Consider the following 21612-nt stretch of genomic DNA (forward strand, 5'->3'; position numbering starts at 1 on the left):
TTTGCAAGAGCACAGTTCAAGTAGTGCATCTCCATTAATGGAGGCAGGAAAGAATTAGTTAAACTTGCAGTTTGACCATTTACAGTCGACTCTCGTTAATTCAAAATCTCTTAATTCAAACTTTCGGATAATTCAAACTAACGTGCAGGTCCCATCCTATGCATCTCTATGGGAAGAAACTCCTGATAATTCAAACTTTGCTTTATTCAAACAAATTTTCGGCCCCCCTCGAGTTTGAATTAATGAGAGTTGACTGTATTTTTATTTGAAGTGTTTTACAGGTCATGTGAGCTTCAAATTGCCAAGAGTTGACTGTAGATTTTTTTTTTTTTTTTTAAATTAAAAAAAAATCTTGCAAAATAAAAGTAATGCCAAGCGTGCCTTTAAGTATTCATCCGTAAAATGCTCCCAAACGCAGATTGTCTGAGGACTACAAGGTATAATTGAGAGAAATAAACAGGTAAGGGGCCAAACAGATGACACACTCTTTTTCTAGAAAAGAGCGGACACTGAAGAAGAGGTAAGCGATCCTGGCAAGCCTCGTGGCAAAGGCCTTTCCCGGTTTCCTTTGCCTGCCACAGACCGGCCAGAAAGGGAGCCTCAAGCAAGCGCCTTACCTGCAAGTCCACGCCCTGTCGGAGGTAGTCGAGCTTCTCCTGCCAGCCCCGATGGATGGCGCTCTGCTCCTCCTGCAGCTGGGCCAAAGTGGCCCGAATCTCCTCGCCGTCCTTGTTCTTCAGCAGCAGCTTCTGGCCAAGCTTCTGGATGTCGGAGAACCTGCAAGGGCAACGGCGGCTCAACCGGCGCAAAAGCGGGCGACGGACGTGCCTGTGCATATCTCTCCCCTCTCATCCAAAATGTTGAGGTGGGCTCGTTGGATAAGCATTACGAATGGGGTTCAGTGTTTCCGGTAAATACCAACAAACCCCAAAGATTAATTCTATCCACGGTTTTCTCAAAATCAGAAAAAAAGAGGAACCCTGAATTCAAGTTTTCAAGGTTCAATATGAAAAGCTCTAGCCTGGTAGGAAACCATCTTGAACTACAAATTTATTTTGGATCTACTTGGAACACAGCTGCACTGAACTAACCACGAGGCTATTTCTCTGTTAGGGAACCAGAACCCTCATGGACGTTTTCCAAGTCTGAATATTTAGGTCGCACACATGTTCTCTAGAGGTGGGGTGAGTCCTACGCTAATGACCTGTTAATATAAGGCCGGATAAACACCCATTTCTTGTCCGTGACTTTTGTCGTGAAACAAAAGTAGAATCACCCGTTGCCCTGACCGAACCTTGATCAGATAAGCGGTACATCCCCTTTGTCAATATTTCAAGATATGAAAAAAAAAAAAAAAGAAGAAAGTTGGAGTGGTGCCGCTACAGAAGTGCTGCCATCATGCTCCGAACAAACTTACTTGCAGAATACCGTTTTTTGTTTTCTTTGACACCAAACGTTACGGAACTCCATAGAAATCGGCCGATAAAACACATTCTGCGTTAATAAAGGCCATTTCCCGTCCCATTTCACCGTTTCAAAATATGTGCTCGAAATATCATCCCGCATAATAGACATATCCCTCAAATTCTAATATATTTTTCGGAAAAACATTGCACTCATCATGAGAATACTGGACGCGGCACTTGATTGTACGCGTTTGGGCAACACGTGCGAGGATGTTGCGCCTTTGAAGCGACGGCGGGGACTCACTCGTCCTCGTGGCGCGTGATCTCGTCGCCCAGGTAGTGGTGCTTCTTGAGGTTGCTCTCAGCCGTGGCGACGTCTCGGGCCGGCTCAAAGCTGTTCAGTGCCACCTTCACCTCACTCACCCAGGCCAGCTGCAAAGGTGCAAGCACGCTCAGTCCACTTCAATCCAGAGACAAGGCCTCTGACTCAACCTCTTTGTTAAGCATAAATATCCCAATACATATTCGTAAAAGATAAACATTCTTAGCACCAATGCATACAACCGAGAGAAAAAAAAAAAAAGGGCCAAAATCGCCGCTGCAGCAACGCCGATTCTCGAAGAAATGCGCTAGTATTTCGTGCAACGGTTATATATAACTAAGCATGGTGAATGCAACCTCTCAGTTATTTTCTGCGGAATGAACGTTCCCAAAACTCCTCTTCTCACTGGTGCAGGTGGATCAGTCCCCTTAGCGTGTGCACGAAGGACGTCCGTGCAATGCACGTAAAACGACAGAGCCATTTCATTGCGCGCATTTCTTCACCGTGACCGTGTGCTTAATCCTGTGGTGGATAGATTGTGCAAATGAGTCGCCTGTGTGACGTGAAGTATGCCACCTTTGATGCCGTTTGAATGTTACATATGTACATGGCGACTGAAGATCATACCTATAGTGGTGCCGTCGCGAGACATGGCTTTGTTAGTGTCCATGCGCAGTGTCAGTTCGTACCGAGAGTGCATGTGCTCTAGCAGCCACCGGTTGTGTCCGCCTCTAACTTTATTGTTGAAGTTCCCCATCACAACGAGCGGCATCGTACGGTGCCCTACATCAGTTGGGCTCACACGCATGCGTTGGGCCGAATTGAGCAGAACCGCAGCACATGTGCCTCCACAGGTCTCCAAACCCGGCGGCACGAGCTACCGAGGGCTTCCAAAGCACGCACCCGCACCCTGCTTGCCATCTGTCGGAGTTTGCAGAAGGTGTTTCCTAGCCACCGAGGCGAAAATCAGTCCGCTTCCGGCTGGATTATGGAACTGGTCCCAGCTAGAAATGAGGCAGTCCAGCCGGATTCCAGCTGGACTTCCTCATTTCCAGCTGGGACCAGTTTCATAATCCAGCTGGAAGTGGGCTGATTTTTGCCTGGGCAGTATTCGCAGCCGGTGCGGCTGTGGTGCCATCCCGTGGCAATGGTTTGTCCAAATTAGCCCAAGGTCAGCGCATGTACCAGGGCACTTAAAAATTTCCCTGCTACCGAGTAGAGGCACTGTGACCTGCCCGGTGCTCCAAAATCAGTAAAAGTATGATGGCCAGTCAAACAGCAGTGATTGGCAAAGAGCCAATCACTGCCATTCATGGGAGATCCTTGGGTCCATTATGTCCTGACCCAAGAATCCCTGGAAAGATAAAAATTTAAGCCCCAATGCTACCGGTGTTTCATCCTTCATTGCCCTTCTTTCGGAAGTGGCAATGATTGGTCTACATTGGCTCTGTGGTAGAGTAAAGGCCCGTTCACACTCTTGCAACCTATAAAAAATGGGTTCCTTAAAACCTCTTACAACCAGAGGACACATTGGCGCCATCTATTGAATAGCAGTGTAAACTTGGAGGTCCGGCATATTTTCTATTTCTCTCACGCATTATCCTTTCTTCCTTTGCTCGAAAAACTTTTGTCAACATTTTAAACGAGCCTTTCTTATAGGTGTTACGCATATTTGACCTGTGAAATCCTGCGAAAGCTTCGCTCTTATGAAATGCAGTTCCAGGGTCACCGCCGAGATGGTGCCAAAGTGTCAGTGTGTTCCCTCATCCTAAGAAATTTTAAGAAGTTTTAACAAATTTCGTCTCTCTCGGTCGTACACGGTTGCAAGAGTGTGAACGGGCCTTAAGAGTGTGAGCTTCATTTATTAAAGATTGTACAGCGTGCAAAAAAAATTACATTTACTTATAGTGGTGCTAGGTTGATCAAATGCAAAAGTTTGCATGCCTAAATTACAGCAGTTAAAAAAAGTGTCGCAGGATCCAAAAGAGGAGACGGACTCACCAAACTCTTGGCACTGTTGGCGAGAATCTGAAGACCCATGGAATCCTCCAGCCTAGACCGACGCTCAGCTGCACGTTCCTGGTGAAAAATGTGCGAGACACGTTAATACGACACAGCCAAATCAGCATTGAGCAGCAGCAGGCGTTACGAGGAAGCCTCTGCCGAGCATTCCTCACCTTGACTTGGTCCCAGATACTTTGGAGCTCTGCTTGCCTCTTCGCAACATTTGAGCGTTCAGCTGGGTAAGAGGCTTTCACTCTGGAAGAGGCAGCGGGAACCTGAGCGCCAGTCTCTGTCTATACCCGTTGCACCATCGAGAAGTAACACTGCTCAAAGTAGTTCTTATAGGACTGGGATGAAATAAAAAAAAAAAAAAACTTTTTTTTGTATTTGAAATGTGTATGTTTCGATAAAATAACCCAGTGATCTTGAAGCCCAACAAGCAGCCAGGAAAAAGAAAACTGCCCATGAAACCGTGCTGCTCGTCTCATTTCTTCCGACTACTCTCCATTTTTCAGTGTCACCGCATTAAAAAATCAAGCTGAGTTGCAAGACCTATCATGCCGCCATAAACATGCCCGTCTGTCATTATGACACAAGCTCAATCACCATGCATCGCTTCACGACAATTTTTTTCAAACACCCCCCATTATCTTTTCACGTCGTGATTATTCATACAAAGTAATGTACTTCACATGCCACTCATCTAGTTATGCACGATTATTCATACCACGAACCATAACTGATTTGAACAACCTACCGGCTCAAGTTGCAACTGAACTAGATAACTTCCAAGAACTCGTGCGCAGTTATACTAATACTTAGCATTCGATTTTATTCCTTGTTTTTATATTGCCTTTGAATGCTTGTGTTTTTTTTTTTGTGTGTAGTACGATGCATTTGCACGACCCCCCCCCCCCCCCCCAAAGGCCCTCCTAAATACCTAGCTAAATACTTAAATACAGAGGGGCCTTTAGGGGTACTATTTTGAATAAATAAATAAATAAATCGCTTCTTTCCACTAAAAACGGAACACCCCTTCCCTTCTGTAAAGAGTAGCTCAGAGAAAGAAGGAAAGACTGTGAAGGAGAAAGGAGAGAAGAACATTGGGAAAGGATTTTCACCATCGCGGAAGAGAATTCTATATGTCGGCCTTTAATGCCCATATTTCAATTCAGCACATACAGGAGGAAATGAGTATTGCTCCACGAGGAGCAAAGCTTTCTTTATTACAATTCTTAGACAAGTGAACTGTAGGTTCTCTTAGGTGCACAGACAGTCTCTAAATATTTACAAAACAAAGCAACTTCCTGAGATAAAACAGTGCTAAAACATACTAAAACAAATAGGAACCAACTCTGCTGTTACTTTCTTCACCAAAGCACCTCTGTACTACGTTCAGGCCTAAGCAATCTCTATGAGTGAGCGTACTTCCCATTGTGGCACTGCTCTTGCTAACCTGTCGTCGTCAAAACATTTCATCGAAGCTTCACAGACATCCACAAGGTGGTTTTTGTTTATCGTTCCATTCAGTTTAAAATATGTTTTCTCGTGTTATCCTACGAAATATTGGTGTTTGTGAAGTTCTACTTTAACCCACTTGATGCTTAAGCAAAGAGCTGAGCTCCAGAATTTGGTTTCCGTACCCCCTTAAGGAGTGTTGCCTCGTCACCAGAAAAAAATTATCAACACTCATAAAATGATAATTGCAATTACCAGAGCTCTAAAAATAACAAAACATGGGCGTTTATACTAAGCAGTCTATGAGCATTCCATTTCAAGAATAATCTACCCATTTAATTTTCATGTCCTAACCTCTTTAAATACATCCCAACACCTAAAACAACTTCATTAATGCGGCGATATAGGCAACCATTAAGACTCGGCTTCATTTCTGGCCCTCAACGAATGTCGTATAACCCGACGCTCTTAACACATTCAGTGGCTAACGGACAACTCAAAGAAGCAAGAATTGACGCCGGTACTATGGCTTCAACTTACGAATCAGCCAGGAGGTTAACTCTGTTGAACTTCTCCTCGAGGGGCGCCAATTCTCTTTCGAGATTCTGCGAGGAAACAGAGCACTCTTTAGCCACCAGAGGACAATCCCAGCCGTGCCAGCGTACCTCGTGCCTCCTCTGCAACGCCTGCACGGTCTTCATGTCGCGGCCCACTTCGTCCGTGTCAATTTTCTGCATCTTCTCCGACATCCAGTCTCGAGCATCGTCGCAAGTGCGGTGGAAGAGTTCCACGCTGCAGAGAAGTTATGTTCCCACATGCACATACTGCTCCGGTCCGTCGCAAAAATACCGAAGAAGCACCCTTCCAAAATACACGAGGTGTAATGGACCCTTTACCAGTAACGAGCGCCGTCTGAGGAGTTGTCTTTGAACTACGAACGAAGGGCAGCCCAACTTGCCTGCGCCCATCAAAACACACTGGCATCGTGCTGTTGTATTGATCGTCGTTGCCTTTTGTGACCCATACTAGCGTACACTCGAACAAAAATGGCCAAAAAGGATGAAATACGCGCTACGATAGGTAATATGTTGGTCGACCGGAACTTTGCCCCGCAAAAATGCTGACAGTGGGAAGCAAGGCCAGTAGAGGGGGTGTACGCATGTGCGGAAGCTTACTGGGAAAAGGTCCATTACGGGCAAGTTTGGGGATGGCTACCTGCTGTTGTCACCAATACTAGGCAACCACAAAAAGCGGAGTCTAAGTTTGAGGGGAATTTTGGGCAAAACGTTTTAGTCAAAAATGGAATAGGCTGTGCAAGAAACTTGGGCTCACTTGAAAAAAAAGTGAATTTAATGCTTGCATTGAATTTCTCATCCACGGCGTAATTCCACGTCGCCACGCCCAAAAGCCAAACCGCAAGACCGGTCTGCATTTGAGATGTGGCGACGCTGGTTTACACCTTAGATGAGCAATTTAGCCAGTGCAGTACAACCGCTAGCCTGGGGTCTTTAAAGTGCATCATGCAGTACTGATATATAACCCCACACCGGTACAGTGCTCATCCAGATCGGGCAGGGGTACAAATTGAAGCCCTCTGCAGTGCGAGCTTTCACTCCCCGTGCTCCGAGCTGGTGTACGCTAACACACTTGGTCACCGATTCCCCCCTTGAGCAACTGGTGGACGAATTTGGGCCCTGAAGTGATATGGAGAGTAGCCAATAGATGACAATACTTTTGTAGAGAAACCGGGATGCCTAGAGGTCCCAGGCATCGCTAAACTTTCATACAGCCAAATCTAGTGCTTTAGCAGATTTATAACACCCTCAATCTCACTTGAAAACATGGTTGCATCTTAACATTCTCCTTACCAATGAATAAAATTATATTCCAACAAGATTATAATCATAATTTCTTAATTTTTAAACTACTAAATTAAAAGAGAATTCTCCAACCACAAAACCGTAAAAAAAAGTAATCGACGTTTCGAAGCCTACTTGGCTCCTTTTTCGGGGGTGGGCATAGATCGTACGGGGCAGTTGCAGCTTCAACCTCTTTGTCTTCGTAAATAAGGAAACATTGTATCCTCTTTTTGACTAGGCGGTGTTTTAGTCACTGTTCTTTTAACGTGACATAGACCTTTTGCATATGCAGACGGTAAGGCACCTAGGGATCTGTTCATGTTTCCTGGCATCTGTTGGATGTGCCAAGATTCCAAGAGAAGCCTTTATCGGAAATTTGGCTCCATGTCAATCGCGCAGCCAAATTTTTCGGCACCTTTTGCAAGTGCACACTTACGTCCTTTGCCAAGATGGGCCAGTTGCTACATATCTTGACGCATGCTGCAATCTCATTGTGACATGGACTATCTAAAGGAGCGTCGACGCTTTGTGCGGCTACAACAGTACAAACACAGCGATGTGGCCGCGCTGCAAGCACGTGTGCGACTTGCGCTACACTTCTCTCTCTAAGACGAACCAGAAACGAACGCCAAGCATTGGCCCATTATGACCATCATTTGCCGACACTTTTAAAGGGTCACTGTTGCGATGCAAGATGAACATCAAAAGGCACATTATTTGAAGCTATGGTGCCGTCGGAAAAAATTAATATTTGCACAACACACTCGGTATATGTATCTACTAGGGCTGGGCAATTGATCAATTAACCAATTTCAATTAGTCAATTAAGGCATTAATCATGATACATTTTTTTAACCATTTAGGGGAATGTGTTTAGACCAAGACATACTGTGGGAGAAGTGAAGTCCAAGGTACTTCCATTCAAATACTCCTTGCAGGAAGGAACCGTCATTAAATGAATAAGTGAACAAGAAAGGGGATGAACTCTTAGAAAAAGACGGGAGGACGGTTCTAGAGAAATTTACACTCATTCGCCGGATGTTACACCGTGTGCAGAAGCTCGCATTGTTGCGGATTCATCCACTTTAAGAGGCAGCACCGCTGTATTTAATGGTAGAACATTTTAGTATTCCCTACCATTGTCATCCAGAGTGGTAACATGGTTGAAATACGAATGTAAAAATATTTCATTTTTAAAACTGCTTGACCGTGTCCTTTTTGTGGGCAGTGCCAAGTTTCAAATCAGGCTATGCATTCTGCCATTGATTACATAGCGAGTAATCTTACAAACAAAATTTGTAGTTTGATGCCTCAACTAATTAATTAATATGTAGCAAATAATTGAGTAAAAAGCTTTAACTGATGCCCAGATGTTTTTGCAAAACTATACAAAGCGAGTTCTCAAACACGGTTTCATGATAATGTAGTGATTGCGCAGGCGAGCTGGTGGATGTTAACCATTTTGTTCTTAGCCCGAGACTGCGGCAGGAAAAGAAAAAAGTTTCGAAGTAGAAGGAAAAAAATGAACAGTCAAAGACACGTCTCTAACACAGCTAGAGACAAGTTTATTTGGTCACCTTCTTATATACACTCCACAAACTTCACCACAGAACCTTCCCGATCTCGAAAGCCAAAAGATAACAAAGGTCTCACATCTTTCCACCACAATTGTCAAACGACCTTGACGTTTTCCACAAAGCAATGAACAAGCAATGGACGTTTTCCACAAAGCAATGTTCATTGCTTTGTGGAAAACGTCAAGGTCGTTTGACAATTGTGGTGGAAAGATGTGAGACCTTTGTTATCTTTTGGCTTTCGAGATCGGGAAGGTTCTGTGGTGAAGTTTGTGGAGTGTATATAAGAAGGTGACCAAATAAACTTGCCTTTAGCTGTGTTAGAGACGTGTCTTCGACTGTTCATTTTTCTTCTACTTCGAAACTTTCCTCTTTTCCTGCCTCAGTCTCGGGCTAAGAACAAAACGGTTTCATGCTCGCTGGTTCAGAGTATGTCAGTAAAAGTTACCTATATTGTAAAATATTGCAGAAGCGCCCACTTTATTCAAACACCCACTATCAACATTTTTCGAACTTGAGAATTCTGCAAATTATACGCTTGGTTTGATTGGACATGCACCCATGTCTTGATTAACCTATAGTTTTCAGTGAAAGTGGTATGGGCACTCCCCTGCTATTTTATGGTAAATATATTTGTTTGTCCAAAAGAGCCATGAAAAAATTTACATCTATAAGAAGTCGCAAAAGTTTGCCACAACATATTCATTGGCAAAGCAAGCATGATACATTTTGTCCATTAAATAAGCTCACCAACGACTAGCATGTCTTTTGTGCATATTGTCAATTATTACTGCTGTTTAGCTCGATAATATTGAGTTCATTTTTAAGAAATAATATCCTAAGATTTTTATAGTAATTTAGGCTCACTGAAAACCCTGAATGTACCGAAATCAACCCTGAATATACTGAAATCAGAAGCTATAAGTGGCATCTAAATAGCCACTTATTTTTACCATTATCACCCAAACCTGACTGCAATAATATGAACCCCATTCTAATGGGTTGCTCACAGATTGAGAATTTGCACAAAAATTATAATGGCCTGAAACATTTCCAAATATTTACCGAGCAAAAACTCCCGAGGAGAAACTCGCACTAATAGAACTGTCTGGGTAAGCGAAACCTTTGCCAAAACACAGTCATGGTTTCCCATGCTTTCAAAGCAGAGCGTTTTCCAACCTTCTTGGATAGTTGAACGTATGATAAAGCAAACTTCTACCAAGTGGAGCAATCTTGCCTGGACCCTAAAAGTTCCATTTAAAAAATCAATCAAAAATCAACTTGGAAGCTAGTTTCACGTGCCAAACCAATAGAGGGCATCTGGCACGCCCCAGTGTATGACTGACGATTCATTTTGACCACCCGGGGCCTTTCCGTGTGGAGGCGAAATCTCTCCGCAACATCCCTCTTATGAGATTCCACTCTAAATACTATGAGCTCAGAAACAATCTAAAGTGAACTGGCATTAGGCAAGCACCAACCTGGTAGCCCCTTCCAAGCTCCTCTCTTTCTGTTGCTTGAGTTGGTTAAGCCTATCCCATCTGGAAATGCAGAGAGAAAGAGTGAGACACATGTAAGTAAAATGACGCTTCACTGCACGCTCGAGTTAATGTGATTGAGTAAAGAGCAGAGTCCGACTGCAAGCGCCAAACTCACCGTCCATGGATCTGTCTGCTTCGAGTACGGATCGCATCCAGCTGACTGTGCTTGTTCTCCACAAACTCTCCCACCTTACGATCAATCTCGTCCAGCCTAACCTTGCTTGCAGAAAGATCCGTCACAAAGTTCTGCAAAGGGAAAGTTCCGCACAGCTCTAAAGGAAAGACACTACTAACCTTGAAAAGTACAAATTACGAGAAAAAAGAAGCCATATTTTTTGCCCACAATGTGCGAAGTAGTAAAAGTGATAGCTGTAGGAAGGTTGCGCAATGCGGGCAAAATGGTGTTGTCTTGTACCTGAGGACGGAGGCGCAATGTAGTTAGTCCTCATTGTTGTTGTGGTTGGCATCATGGATGCCACTCGCAATTGCCACAAGCACTCGGCGACCCGTAAAGTAAGTGGGTAAGCGCAGTGGAGGTTTCTAAAACCATGCAACATCACGCGTAGCAACTGGATGCTGCCAAAGTGGGATTTTGTATAACGCAAGTAATCTTTGGAAACAAGTGTTTCATGTAGACGAAAGGAAGGCCCTTCTTTCGCCACGCAGTTACAGCCGGGACTCTGGGGCTCCCCTCTTTTCCCACCTTGCGCAGCGCGACCAAAGGGAAGACCCGACTTCCCTGACTTCTCGCCAAGAGAGGAGAGAAGGGCTTTTCCATAGAGGCGATAGTCGCTGACGGCCTCGAAATCTCTGCAACATGTTGCCTGTACGCTTTAAAATATTGTTTTCTTGTTTTACAAGTGACAGAATATACATCCTTCGTAGCCGTCAGAAAATTCACATTTAATTAGCTACAGTCCTTCTAAGTCGCATGTCCAGGTTGTTTACAATCATAGTATTTCCAAATTTTGTTTCCTCAGAATATTTATTTAAATATTTTTTACCCATAAACTGAAACACCCGGTCCGACCTTTTTCTGCGTCTGCAATCCCCTCTATATCTCTCAATTTGTAATTCAGTCCGAAGGATGGGACTCCAACTTCCGATGCAAATCACAGCTCTCTCAAAAAGCTAGGCCAAAGAAGCGCCAAGGACTGTTTCAGCTCATGTTGTCTGCAATAGTACCTTAGTTGCAACTCCAGTAAAGAGAAAGAGGTAGGAGGTTTCTCCTTCAGCAGCCTCTTTTAAGAGGTTTGATTTTTGTTATTTGTACAAAAAGTAAAAATTTAAAAATGTTTTTAATGAATTTATTGAGAAAAAGTGTGGAAGAGGTGTCTGCCATGAAGCTGCAATTTTCTTTAAAAGTAAAATGGCAATAATAAGCTTAATATACATGCTTAATACATGAAACTGGAAGATATCATAATTTTATTTAAATTAAAATAAAAATGACCGAAATTGTGTAAATAAAAAGCTTTGTTTTTCTGGAGAGGGAGAACAAGAGGGACAAAGGACAAACACAAATCACCAAACACAGCTAGCTGACTGGTGCACGACCGAAAAAATCCGCCTGGTCTTTATTACAGGTGGAGCGCTCTACCAACTGAGCTAACCAGGGGTTAGACGTCAATAGAGCAAACGGGTTTTATCAGTTGCCACCAATCTAACACCAACAAGGGTGAAGCTTGCAATTTAAGGTTATGGTTATAATGTAATTCAATGCAAAGGTGCAAGCGAGCTGGACAAGAATGATGAATATAATCCCCGGAAAAGGGGAACAAGAGGGACAAAGGACAAACACAAATCCCCAAACACGGCTAGGTGACTGGTGCGCGACCCGTTTGCTCTACTGACGTCTAACCCCTGGTTAGCTCAGTTGGCAGAGCACTCCACCTGTAATGGAGAGGTCCCGGATTCGATACCCGGACCAGGTGGATTTTTTCGGCCATGCACCAGTCACCTAGCTGTGTTTCGAGATTTGTGTTTGTCCTTTGTCCCTCTTGTTCCCCTTCTCCAGGGATTATTTTCGTCATTCTTGTTCAGCTCGCTTGCACCTTTGCATTATAATCTTTTTTTTTTAGCAAAATAATAAACACACTTGTACAGAATTCTGATCATGTCACCAAAATTTCAACCAAAAATAGAAAACATTTAAATCCAAATCACCCTCTGAATATGATCATTTGTGCAATTAATCTAGAAATCCAGATTCTTCCATGTAAAAAGGAAGCATAAAAATGCAATTCCTGCTCCTACTTTTCTACATATTGCTAATCTTTCGTAAAAGATTTTATACAAAGTTGGGCAGTGTAAACTTTTCAGTTAATAAACAAAATAATAGAGCCTTTTCTTGGCTGAACTGGTCCTTGAGGAAACTTTTCTGCACTACCGATAGTCACTTATTGTGAGAAAGCTTTTACAAACAATACAAGCAAGTTAAGGTTAAAGCCCAACCTACAAAAAGGTTTTCTGCAAGGCAAAAAAATTTCCCTTGCCACCCTTCTTGTTTTCTCCTCTCCCCCCGCTATCTTGTTGCGGGGGGAGGCGGGTACTCCTCTTGTTGCTGAATCTTGGGGCTGGATAAGCCGGGCTAAGCTCCCGAGCAAAAGGTTTCCCCCTTCGCCCAGATACCAGTGGGAGAGAAGAAAACAAGTGGCAAGAAGTATTTTCCCACCCTGCAGTAAATTATCTTGTAAGTCGATCTTTAAGCACCGTGTTTAAGAAAAAAAAAGCAGCTTTCAAGCTAATAAGTTTGACAAAATTACACTTACCTCGAACTTCTTTTTGCGCACTTCGACGTTCTCGGCTGGATCTTCGACGGTGAGAAGTTTCTCCTGCACATATCCGGATGTTACAGAATAAAACCACAAACGCTCGGCTGAGAATGACTTGCAAACAAGAAAAGCTTAAAATGTAGCCGTTTTTTGTTCAATCGAATCACTGCAGGCAACCGTCACTCGAGAGACAACGAGAGCTGTGATACCTTGTCGACCATCCACGCTTCGAAGTCGCTGCATTCCCTGAAGAACCCGAACAGGCAAATGGCGTCCTCCAGGTAACTTCTTCGCTCCTGAACATTCGGCGGAGAAGATCGCAATTAAAGAATGTCTCCGCATTTCCTAACGCCCACGCAAACAGACAAATTCGCGGCAGAGTCGCGAGCAGGTAAGCGTGCAGACCTTTGACATCTGTAGCAAGTTCTGGTAAGAAGCGTCGATGGAGGCCTGCCGCTGCTGCACACCTCTTCCGTCCTTCGGGGTAGTGCTCGCTGTCATCGTCACTTTCTCTGCAAATAAGAGAAAAGTTTGCCACGGTTCAAGGGAGGCCGAACCAAGTCGACTACGGGTTGTCCAACCGGCGTTTCGAGAGAAGAAGCTTGGCAGTGTCCTGATTCGAGGTTAGGATATTCGCGCTCCATTGCGGTCTCCCAAACACTCTAAAAACCGGCAGAGTGTGACAGCGAGAGATAGGTGGTATGGGGCGAGTAGTTGGGCGAATCGGTGCATGATGAAAATAAATAAGAAAACGCTAAAAAAAAAAGACAGGGACAAGAGGAAGACAGGCAAATGTGGCGCTGACTCTCGATTGTCATTTTCTTTGAATGCAGCGCATGTTACGTGGCTGGTACCTAACCATACTCCGTTAGGTGCCAGTTACAAAAGTTGATAGGCCGAAAGTCAGTCGAACGCTGACGGACTGACCGTCTCCTCATTGATTGGACTACAGTGCCAGCCAAACCCCTTCCTCGAGTGCCTCTGCGTTGCTCCCGGCGGGGGTAAAACATCACGTGTTCAGACGTACAGCGGCGCCCTACTCCGTAAAACGAGCGCACTCTGGGTTTCCCCGGAGAAAGAGTGCTAGGGAGAGCGACAGAAAAGCAGAGAAAACAAAGCACACTCCTTTGCCGCAATAGATTGAGGTAGTTCCGAACGTTTGGTTCTCGTTTACCACAAACTGGAGCCAGGGCTTTGCTCAGCACTGCCACATTCCAACTGTTCTGTTTTCCGCACACTCCGTCTACTGCGTCTCGCGCTTCAACAGGCTCCACGAAAGTCGCATTCAGTGTGCAACCACAGAAAATGGCAGCCAAAAGTAAGACAACCACCCAGCACTTGCAGAGGTAACACACATTGCATTTTGTGTTACCACTGCCTTTGCCACGCTAATACGGCAAAGGGGCGACTTTTTTTTTTTTAACACTGTGTTTGTGCATGATTTCCTATACACCTTTCCAAAAAACACTCGACCCCAGGGGCAACAAACCGCTTGTGAGCCCAGTCACTGAGTTTGAGGCTAGACTCTCACCGGCGTCCCTCCTAACCCTAACCGAGTGGACTGTGATTTCTATAGGCGCAGCCTGCGTAGGTGCAGTTTCAAACGCTGCTGGCGGCTAAATTCTCGACTTTTCCCGCTATATTTTGTGTTTCATGGTACATGTATTTTCCCGAGGACATTGAGAAAGCATTCTGCCACATTTAATAAAACAAAAAAAGTAAAAAAAAAAATCTAAACTATTTTTGTTGGGTACACGCGCGACAGAACGAATGCGACAGGAATGAATAGTTCTAGTTATTTGTTTTTTTCTTGCGATAAGTTTTGACGGCACCGCGGGATTCGCCGCATGTGAAACGACAAAGGGCTTTGCTGTCAAAAATAAATTGCAACAGAAGAGGGCCGAAAGGCATGCATTTTTCACGCTCACAAATAACGTGTTTACCGATGGACAGGACACGGACATACAATTGAGGAAGTGTTAACATTCGTACGTACCACACGATGCAGCGTTACCCGAAAAGAATTTATTTGAGAAAGATCTCAAATAACACAGTCACAGTCGACGACAGTCACATCTTGACGATCGGACGGAATCCGGGATGACTTCGTTTTGGGGCACGTTTTGAGGAGAGCTTCCTTTTTTCACAACCGCACCAAGGCAAAGAAACAAACGTGACTGACCCGTTTCTCACCCCAACCCGGACAACTGTTTTTGGAGATGGCTGAGGATCTTACGCGGATTATCTCTGGGAGGGGGGAGAACAATGTTCGCAAAATCGCGTCGAGGGTCGTTCGACGTCCTTCACCTTTTTCGTTGCCCGTGAATGTCGAGCAGAAAAGCTTGAATGGCAGGCACTTACCAGCCTTATTTCTCACAATGGAAGATAGCACAGAAAGGGTACGCAGCACGCATAAAAAAAATAAGTGGAAAACTTCAAGAGGGGCGAGAAATCATTGAATGCAAAACCGCAAAAACGTAGGTTGAGAACCGCGCTGAGCGGGTCTTCACAGTCCCAGAGAGTGGCAGAAAATTTCTAGCTGATAGAGGGCGCGAGAGTCGCACCAGCCGCATCAGCATCAACAACATGGCGGCGGCCTAGGAGCGGTTTTTGGAAAGGTGTATAGTCCTTGTGTTTTTTTTTTGTTTTTTTTTTCTTTTCTTTAATTTTTTTTTTAAGGCTCTGCTATACTTTGAGGTTCAGCGCAGCGAATTCAGCGTAGCGCAGAATGTGCACATTCGATTTGCTGGAGGGCAGGAACTCGAAATATGCAACCAATCAGTATCTGTGTGCGCTGAGCTATGCCGTTTGCTACGCTCGACTTCGGAGTATAACGGAGCCTTAAGTTGTCAATGTAGCGATGCAACTTTGTAGTGCAACTTTACCTTTGGACACTTTCAGAAAGCATTTCACCACCTCCCCAATTTCCTGTTTGCCAAAAGAAGCATAAAGCCTCGGCATTACTATAACTGGGGTTTCTGAAATTTAATTGTCACTCCTGGATATTTGTGCGGACATATAATAGCGTCAATTTATAATTGCAATGGTCAGCGATTATCCCCGTCTCTGCTGACTTGCGCTTTCATCTCGAGTTCTCGAATGTGCCTGTACTGCCACCTGCTCCTTCGAGATAGTGAGTTTTTTTGGAGAAGGAAAGCTCACGAGGTGAAAGTGGCTTCTCCTTCTTCTTTGGCTTCATGACAACTTTCTTGACGCGCTGCCGTTCAGTGATGACCACCGGTTTCTTGACCGTCTTCTTGACCAGCTTGGGCTCCACCTCCCGCACGTAGTTGGCCGGCACAAAGCCCTCCTCGCCGTTCTGCTGCCGGACGTTCCACCAGTCCGAGTTGGTGCGGTTCAGCAAAGTCATCACCTACGCAGAATACAAAAAACATGTCAGCAAATCAGCAAAAGCTCCCAAAACATTTCCTGATGAGGCTAAGAAAGTGGCTGAAACAAGGGTCCCGATTTTATCCATAAATAGTCTCACCAGTCAGCGGTGAAATTTAAGAGGCGCTCAGCAGCCCCCTACTCCATTAAAAAGCCTCTGACACGCAAAAATAAAAATATTTTTTTTCATGCTAGGCGTTTAAACGGCATGTCAGGACATTACAAAAAAATTGTTTCACTATAGAGGTGCGTAGTTTCTTTTATAAAAAGATAGAAATACGAGGCCCGATTCAAAGTTCCCGCCAGTACACTGTGACGTAACAGTGTACCGCAAGGTGTCGGGGCGGTCAGAAGGGAGGCGTCGCCGGAAGTCACGTGAGTTGTATCCCTTCTCGTGCTTACCGCGAGCGCGTGTAATATTTTTAAAATATTTTTGTTCTCCGCACCTCCACGAGCGACCCAAGCAGACAAGGTTTCTTTTATTTGCTTTTCATCGCTTAATGTTGCTGTAAAGGTAGAAGAAGAGGAGTCAGTGAATTGACGTGATCAACTACAATGCCTATACTCTGTTTCACCTTATAATGTACCGCAGGAAAGGCTACAAGCGCGAGCTCCTTGCTCAGGGCACATCTCGGCGGCACAAGCTCTCGTGCGTTAGGAGTAGCTCCCAATGCTATGAGCTCGCGCTTCTAGCCTTGTCTGCGGTACAACATAAGGTGAAACGGAGTATAGAAGGTGCTGCGTGAGGCACTGTCCCGGTATTTCAGCAACTGAAGAAGAGATCACACTGCATGCATTTCCGAGAGACGGCAGGCATCTTCAGCCTGGATATATTCGACGACCTCGGTGTCCGAACGTTCAGCAATGTGATCGGACTAGCAATCCTAATTTCTGCGAGCATTCTAAAAAATTTTTTTCTTCAAAACTTGATAGCTTCTTTTGTGCCCAGTATAGCTCTGTATCATCGGACTGACGGCATGCACTCGTACACTGGCTTGTACTCGCAACGCTTTCATCATTGACCTCCATCACGTCGATCCACTGAGTCTTCGTCTTCAACTTTACAGCACGCAAACTAACCAACGGTGCAGCGATAAAGAGCTAGAGGAACTGAAACTTTGTTTCCTACAATCGCTCGTACAACGAGCAGAAAAAAGAAAAAAGAAAAAAAAAAAGTCTTAGGCACGGTCGCGGAGAGCACGAGGAGTGAAACTCACGTGACTTCCTGCGAACCCACCTTTAATGTCGTAGGACGATGCCTCCCTTCTGACCGCCCCGACACCTTGCAGTACACTGTTACGTCACAGTGCACTGGCGGGAACTTTGAATTGGGCCTCCTATTTCTATTTTTATGAAAAAAACTATGCAACTCTATAGTGAAAATATTTTTTTGTAATGTCCCGACATGCCATTTTAACGCCTAGCATGAAAAAAAAAAATTTTTTTTTTTGGCGTGCCAGAGTTAACTTTTTTATGTCTCTGAACAATGTGAAAAGGGCTTCATTATTTTCCATTTTATTTAGTTTCACGGTAGTACTTTGTATGCTACTTTCGTGCTCATCATAATTTATTTTGGGATTGAAAAAAAACCGGCTGATAAAATCAGTAAGAGGAATTCTATAAAGAAAAAAGCAAATGAAGGAAGACAAAAGTGAGGGAAGTTCACTGGTATTAAAGAAAACCTATATCAGATTCACCTAATCTTGGGAAGCTCGGAATAATGAATAAATGCTCAGAAAAGTGAGGTTCACTCTAAATCTGCTGTTTTCCAACAGTATGAAACATAACCCATAAAACAAAGTAAACATTAGATCGTCTATAGGTGTTGTGGTGTTTTTATCTTGCACTTATCCATCGGAACCTGTTCCCATGTGTAAAGAAAACGAGTGAACACTTCATTATAAAAAAATATGACTCTACAGTCAGTGACAGGGTAAAGAGTTCCGGGGAGGCTCCTCCCGCCCATTTCCACCTTAGCAAAACAAATTTTGGAGAGGAAGTCGCCTCCTATCCGTCTTTCGCTCTAAAGTAAGAACAGGTGAGAGGAGCTTCCCCTAAATTCTTACCTGTCACAAACTACAGGTACACTTATAAAAGACGCTCAGTCATCTTAGAAAAAAATGACTGCATCTCCACGAGGTGAATGATGTTGATTGGGGCGAAGCTCTGGTGGTGCTTGTCTGCATAGATGCTGAGCCGCAGCATGCCGAGCCTTTCGTTCGTTTTCATCCATGTCAGAAAGAGAATGTGTGGTATAGAACGTGGTTATATACGCATTTGACCGCAGTGCCCTCTCGTCTATAAACATTGAGCCAATGCAGTGCCCTCTCCTGTATAGACGTTGAGCGGCTACATGCAACGTTTTATCCATGACAACCCCAGCTCTTGAGTTACTACCACATCTCGGAGCCCCCTACTCGTTCCGCAGTCGTGGCCGAGTGGTTAAGGCGATGGACTAAAAATCCATTGAGGTCTCCCCACACAGGTTCAAATCCTGTCAACTGCGCAAACATTTTTTTTTTTTTTTACCCTACACGAGCACGTGAGCACGTGAGCTCACGAGCACGAGCACCGGCAAGATCTATGTGAGCACGGACGCTGGACGGACAAGGCTAGACCCTAAGGAGCTTCGCCCCTAAAAAAATTATACAAGCTCGATCATGCTGACAAAGACAGGTAAGCCCAGAATGTGTGATAGGCATTCTTATTGGCGTTCGTCTACGGGGCCCCCTGGTGAAGGCTCTCCCTGCTGCCCCTGCCGTTTCTTAAGTCTTAAGAGAGAGGCATCTGAACGGCACGGCATCACTACAGAGAAAGTGTGTCGAAGATTCGCTCCCATCTCTGACAAAGGTTGTGAGATGGTACAGCGCAACATACCCACATGCTTTCAAAGCCGCAGGGCGCGCAACCTTCGAACGTTGCACAAAAGGATTTTTTTTGGCGTCGAGAATAAACGCCATCCCTCGTTAGCTCAGTCTGTAAAGCACGACTCATAATTTTAAGGTGGTGAGTTCAAATCCTGCCAGGTGACTGAAGTTTGTTTATGTGGTTCTCTATGTACGTAACGCTTTCAGTGCCGGCCTTTTGTTCCAGTCAACGTTACACCCAAAACCTTACGAATCTCCATGAAAGTCTGCTGATAAAACACATTCTGCGTTAATATGTATAGCTAGATTACACGTGGGTCTACACCAGCTTTGATATGCTAAGAGGCCCCATCTACCAAACATGTTCCGTGTTTCACCCTTACATGCAACTAGAAGCTGCACCTATGCCTAGAACCAATAGCTTTTAGGTTCTCCTAAAATTGCTATGATGGGAAAGTAAACAACAAATAAATACATACTAAAAATACAATATAAGTTGTAACAGGCATCTCACGGATTCATTTTGGCAGTCACTAATGGTGTGCCTGGCAAACACAAAGAAGGCAACTTGCGGAGATAATGGAACCTTATTTACTGCTTAAACTTCTAGCATGCTCTTTCCCTCTCTGCCACATATTCCACAAGCAAACAGGTCTGCAAACTAAATATAGGTCAACAGATGGCGCCCTATGATTTCTAACATAAAAGGAAACAAAGAAATGCTGTTTGCAAACAGAAGAGAACCAGATTGCATCTCCCTGAACAAGAGCAGGTTATCTCCTCAGAAGAGCCAGTCCAGGGGTCAGTCTTCTGACGCAAATCCCCAAAAGTGATAAGCAGTCTTTCTACAGAGATTTTGGCAGCCCTCAGCTAAGAGAATGTGCAATTGACCAGGTTGGCTGAAAAACTTGCAGACGAGTGCAAAGGCTCAGAAACATCTATAATAATAACAATATTAATATTAATAATCAAAAACAAAATCCTCCCTGTGCCTCTTACGGTATTCTTAGCATTGCTGATGAGCTCTTCGTCTCTGGCACGAGTGATGTGCAACATTTGTGAATTGTGATAAGAGATACGATTTTATTTTTGCCTCTGTTGTTTGCTGATGTGGTGCCTGTAATAGTTGAATTCATCTTATCGTTAAGGTGTACAACTATCGAATAACCCACTTCTCTTATGGGCCTGACATATGTGAAAGCAATTTATAAAATAGTAACAACCTTCTTTTATTTGACATCTACATTTTCTTTAGTACAAAATATCTGAGCAACCCAGCAGTGGCACTGGATTTAGAGTTGCTTCAGATTCGGAAGTTGGCATGTAAGAATATTTGTTACAGGCACACTGGACCATGTAATAAACATTTACATTATTGGTAAGAGCTACAATAACAAAATATATAGCAGATTAATGGTATGTACAGCCTGCATACTTGCAGATAATTCACAAATAAGGAGTTTTTAAAAGAGCCAAATCCAGAACCTGAAACTATGCCAATTTTGGCTGAAATTCAGGGTCCACCATTTCCAAAAGGTAGGTACTACCATAACATTCCGAGAGATGACCCACCCCCGAAACATAACCCACCCATATTTTTTTGCATGATTTACTATTTAATAAAAAAACATAGAAAGATAGTCCACTTCTCGTAATTGCAGGGCACTGGCCAATCAATGGTGACCTCGGCAGAAATGTTGTTACTTAATTACGACGGGAGATAAGCGAACATTGCTAACTGGGATTGACAGTCAAATTAGGTTCACTGCCCCTCCCTGCAATCAGAAGTTTCGCAGGTCACAAAATCTAAGACTAGCATTTTTCAACTTTTGATGCAAAAGCATTAACTATCTCATGGAGCAAACTGGCGTTATCCGAGTGTGGCAGGCATTATCGTTGTCTGCAGCAGCGATAAGCGCCACCTAAATTCCCACTGGCTGAGCGAAATGGCACCTAAATTCCGTCTGTAGCAGCTAAAAACGGCGTCTAAATTCCCCCGAGCGAAGCGGGACCTAAATTCCCATTGGCCGCGACGTGTCATGTGGCCCCATAGCAACAGCATCATCGTTGCTACCGTGCCAGCCAAACTGCTGGCGGTACAGCGGGAGGGGAAGACACAGGTATGCACTGGCCTGATGTTAGGCCTAACGTTAGGTAGACCTAACGTTAGGACTACTGTTACGCTTTGAGGTCTACCGTCGTCAACCGGTGCGCGGAGCTATAGTGCCTGGAGCGAGTGTCCGACTGGTGTGTTTAACGTCCTATGCTGCCCATGCATCAAAAGTGATCCCGAAGTGGCAACAAATGACATCACATAAGCCGCAGTGTAACACTGTTGCATGTCGCGATCCTGGCGGTTGGTCGTAAAAATGCTGTTAAAAAGCATGAGCGAACGTGAGTGTCGCTTTCGTCACAGC

The 21612-nt window shown here is 44.4% G+C and overlaps 1 protein-coding gene and 1 non-coding gene across 2 annotated transcripts in view; one reads left to right on the plus strand and one right to left on the minus strand.

Moving 5' to 3' along the window:
• LOC115308697 (spectrin beta chain, non-erythrocytic 1) overlaps positions 1–21612 on the minus strand; it is a 309133-nt gene that overhangs the window by 112716 nt on the left and 174805 nt on the right. The window contains exons 16-27 of the mRNA XM_040214208.2: positions 16101–16311; positions 13344–13450; positions 13148–13234; positions 12936–12998; positions 10280–10410; positions 10105–10164; positions 5856–5982; positions 5731–5795; positions 3906–3987; positions 3730–3807; positions 1711–1838; positions 618–777 (exon numbers count right to left, since the gene is read on the minus strand). Coding sequence (XP_040070142.1) covers positions 618–777; positions 1711–1838; positions 3730–3807; positions 3906–3987; positions 5731–5795; positions 5856–5982; positions 10105–10164; positions 10280–10410; positions 12936–12998; positions 13148–13234; positions 13344–13450; positions 16101–16311 — 1299 coding nt within the window. The remainder of the gene's footprint in view (positions 1–617; positions 778–1710; positions 1839–3729; positions 3808–3905; positions 3988–5730; positions 5796–5855; positions 5983–10104; positions 10165–10279; positions 10411–12935; positions 12999–13147; positions 13235–13343; positions 13451–16100; positions 16312–21612) is intronic.
• Positions 18753–18834, plus strand: Trnaf-aaa. The gene has a single exon. It is a non-coding gene; the product is annotated as a tRNA-Phe (tRNA).

The sequence above is a fragment of the Ixodes scapularis genome, unplaced genomic scaffold, assembly GCF_016920785.2.
Source record: "Ixodes scapularis isolate PalLabHiFi unplaced genomic scaffold, ASM1692078v2 ptg000324l_1___fragment_1__unscaffolded, whole genome shotgun sequence".
In the NCBI taxonomy this organism is placed as follows: domain Eukaryota; kingdom Metazoa; phylum Arthropoda; class Arachnida; order Ixodida; family Ixodidae; genus Ixodes; species Ixodes scapularis.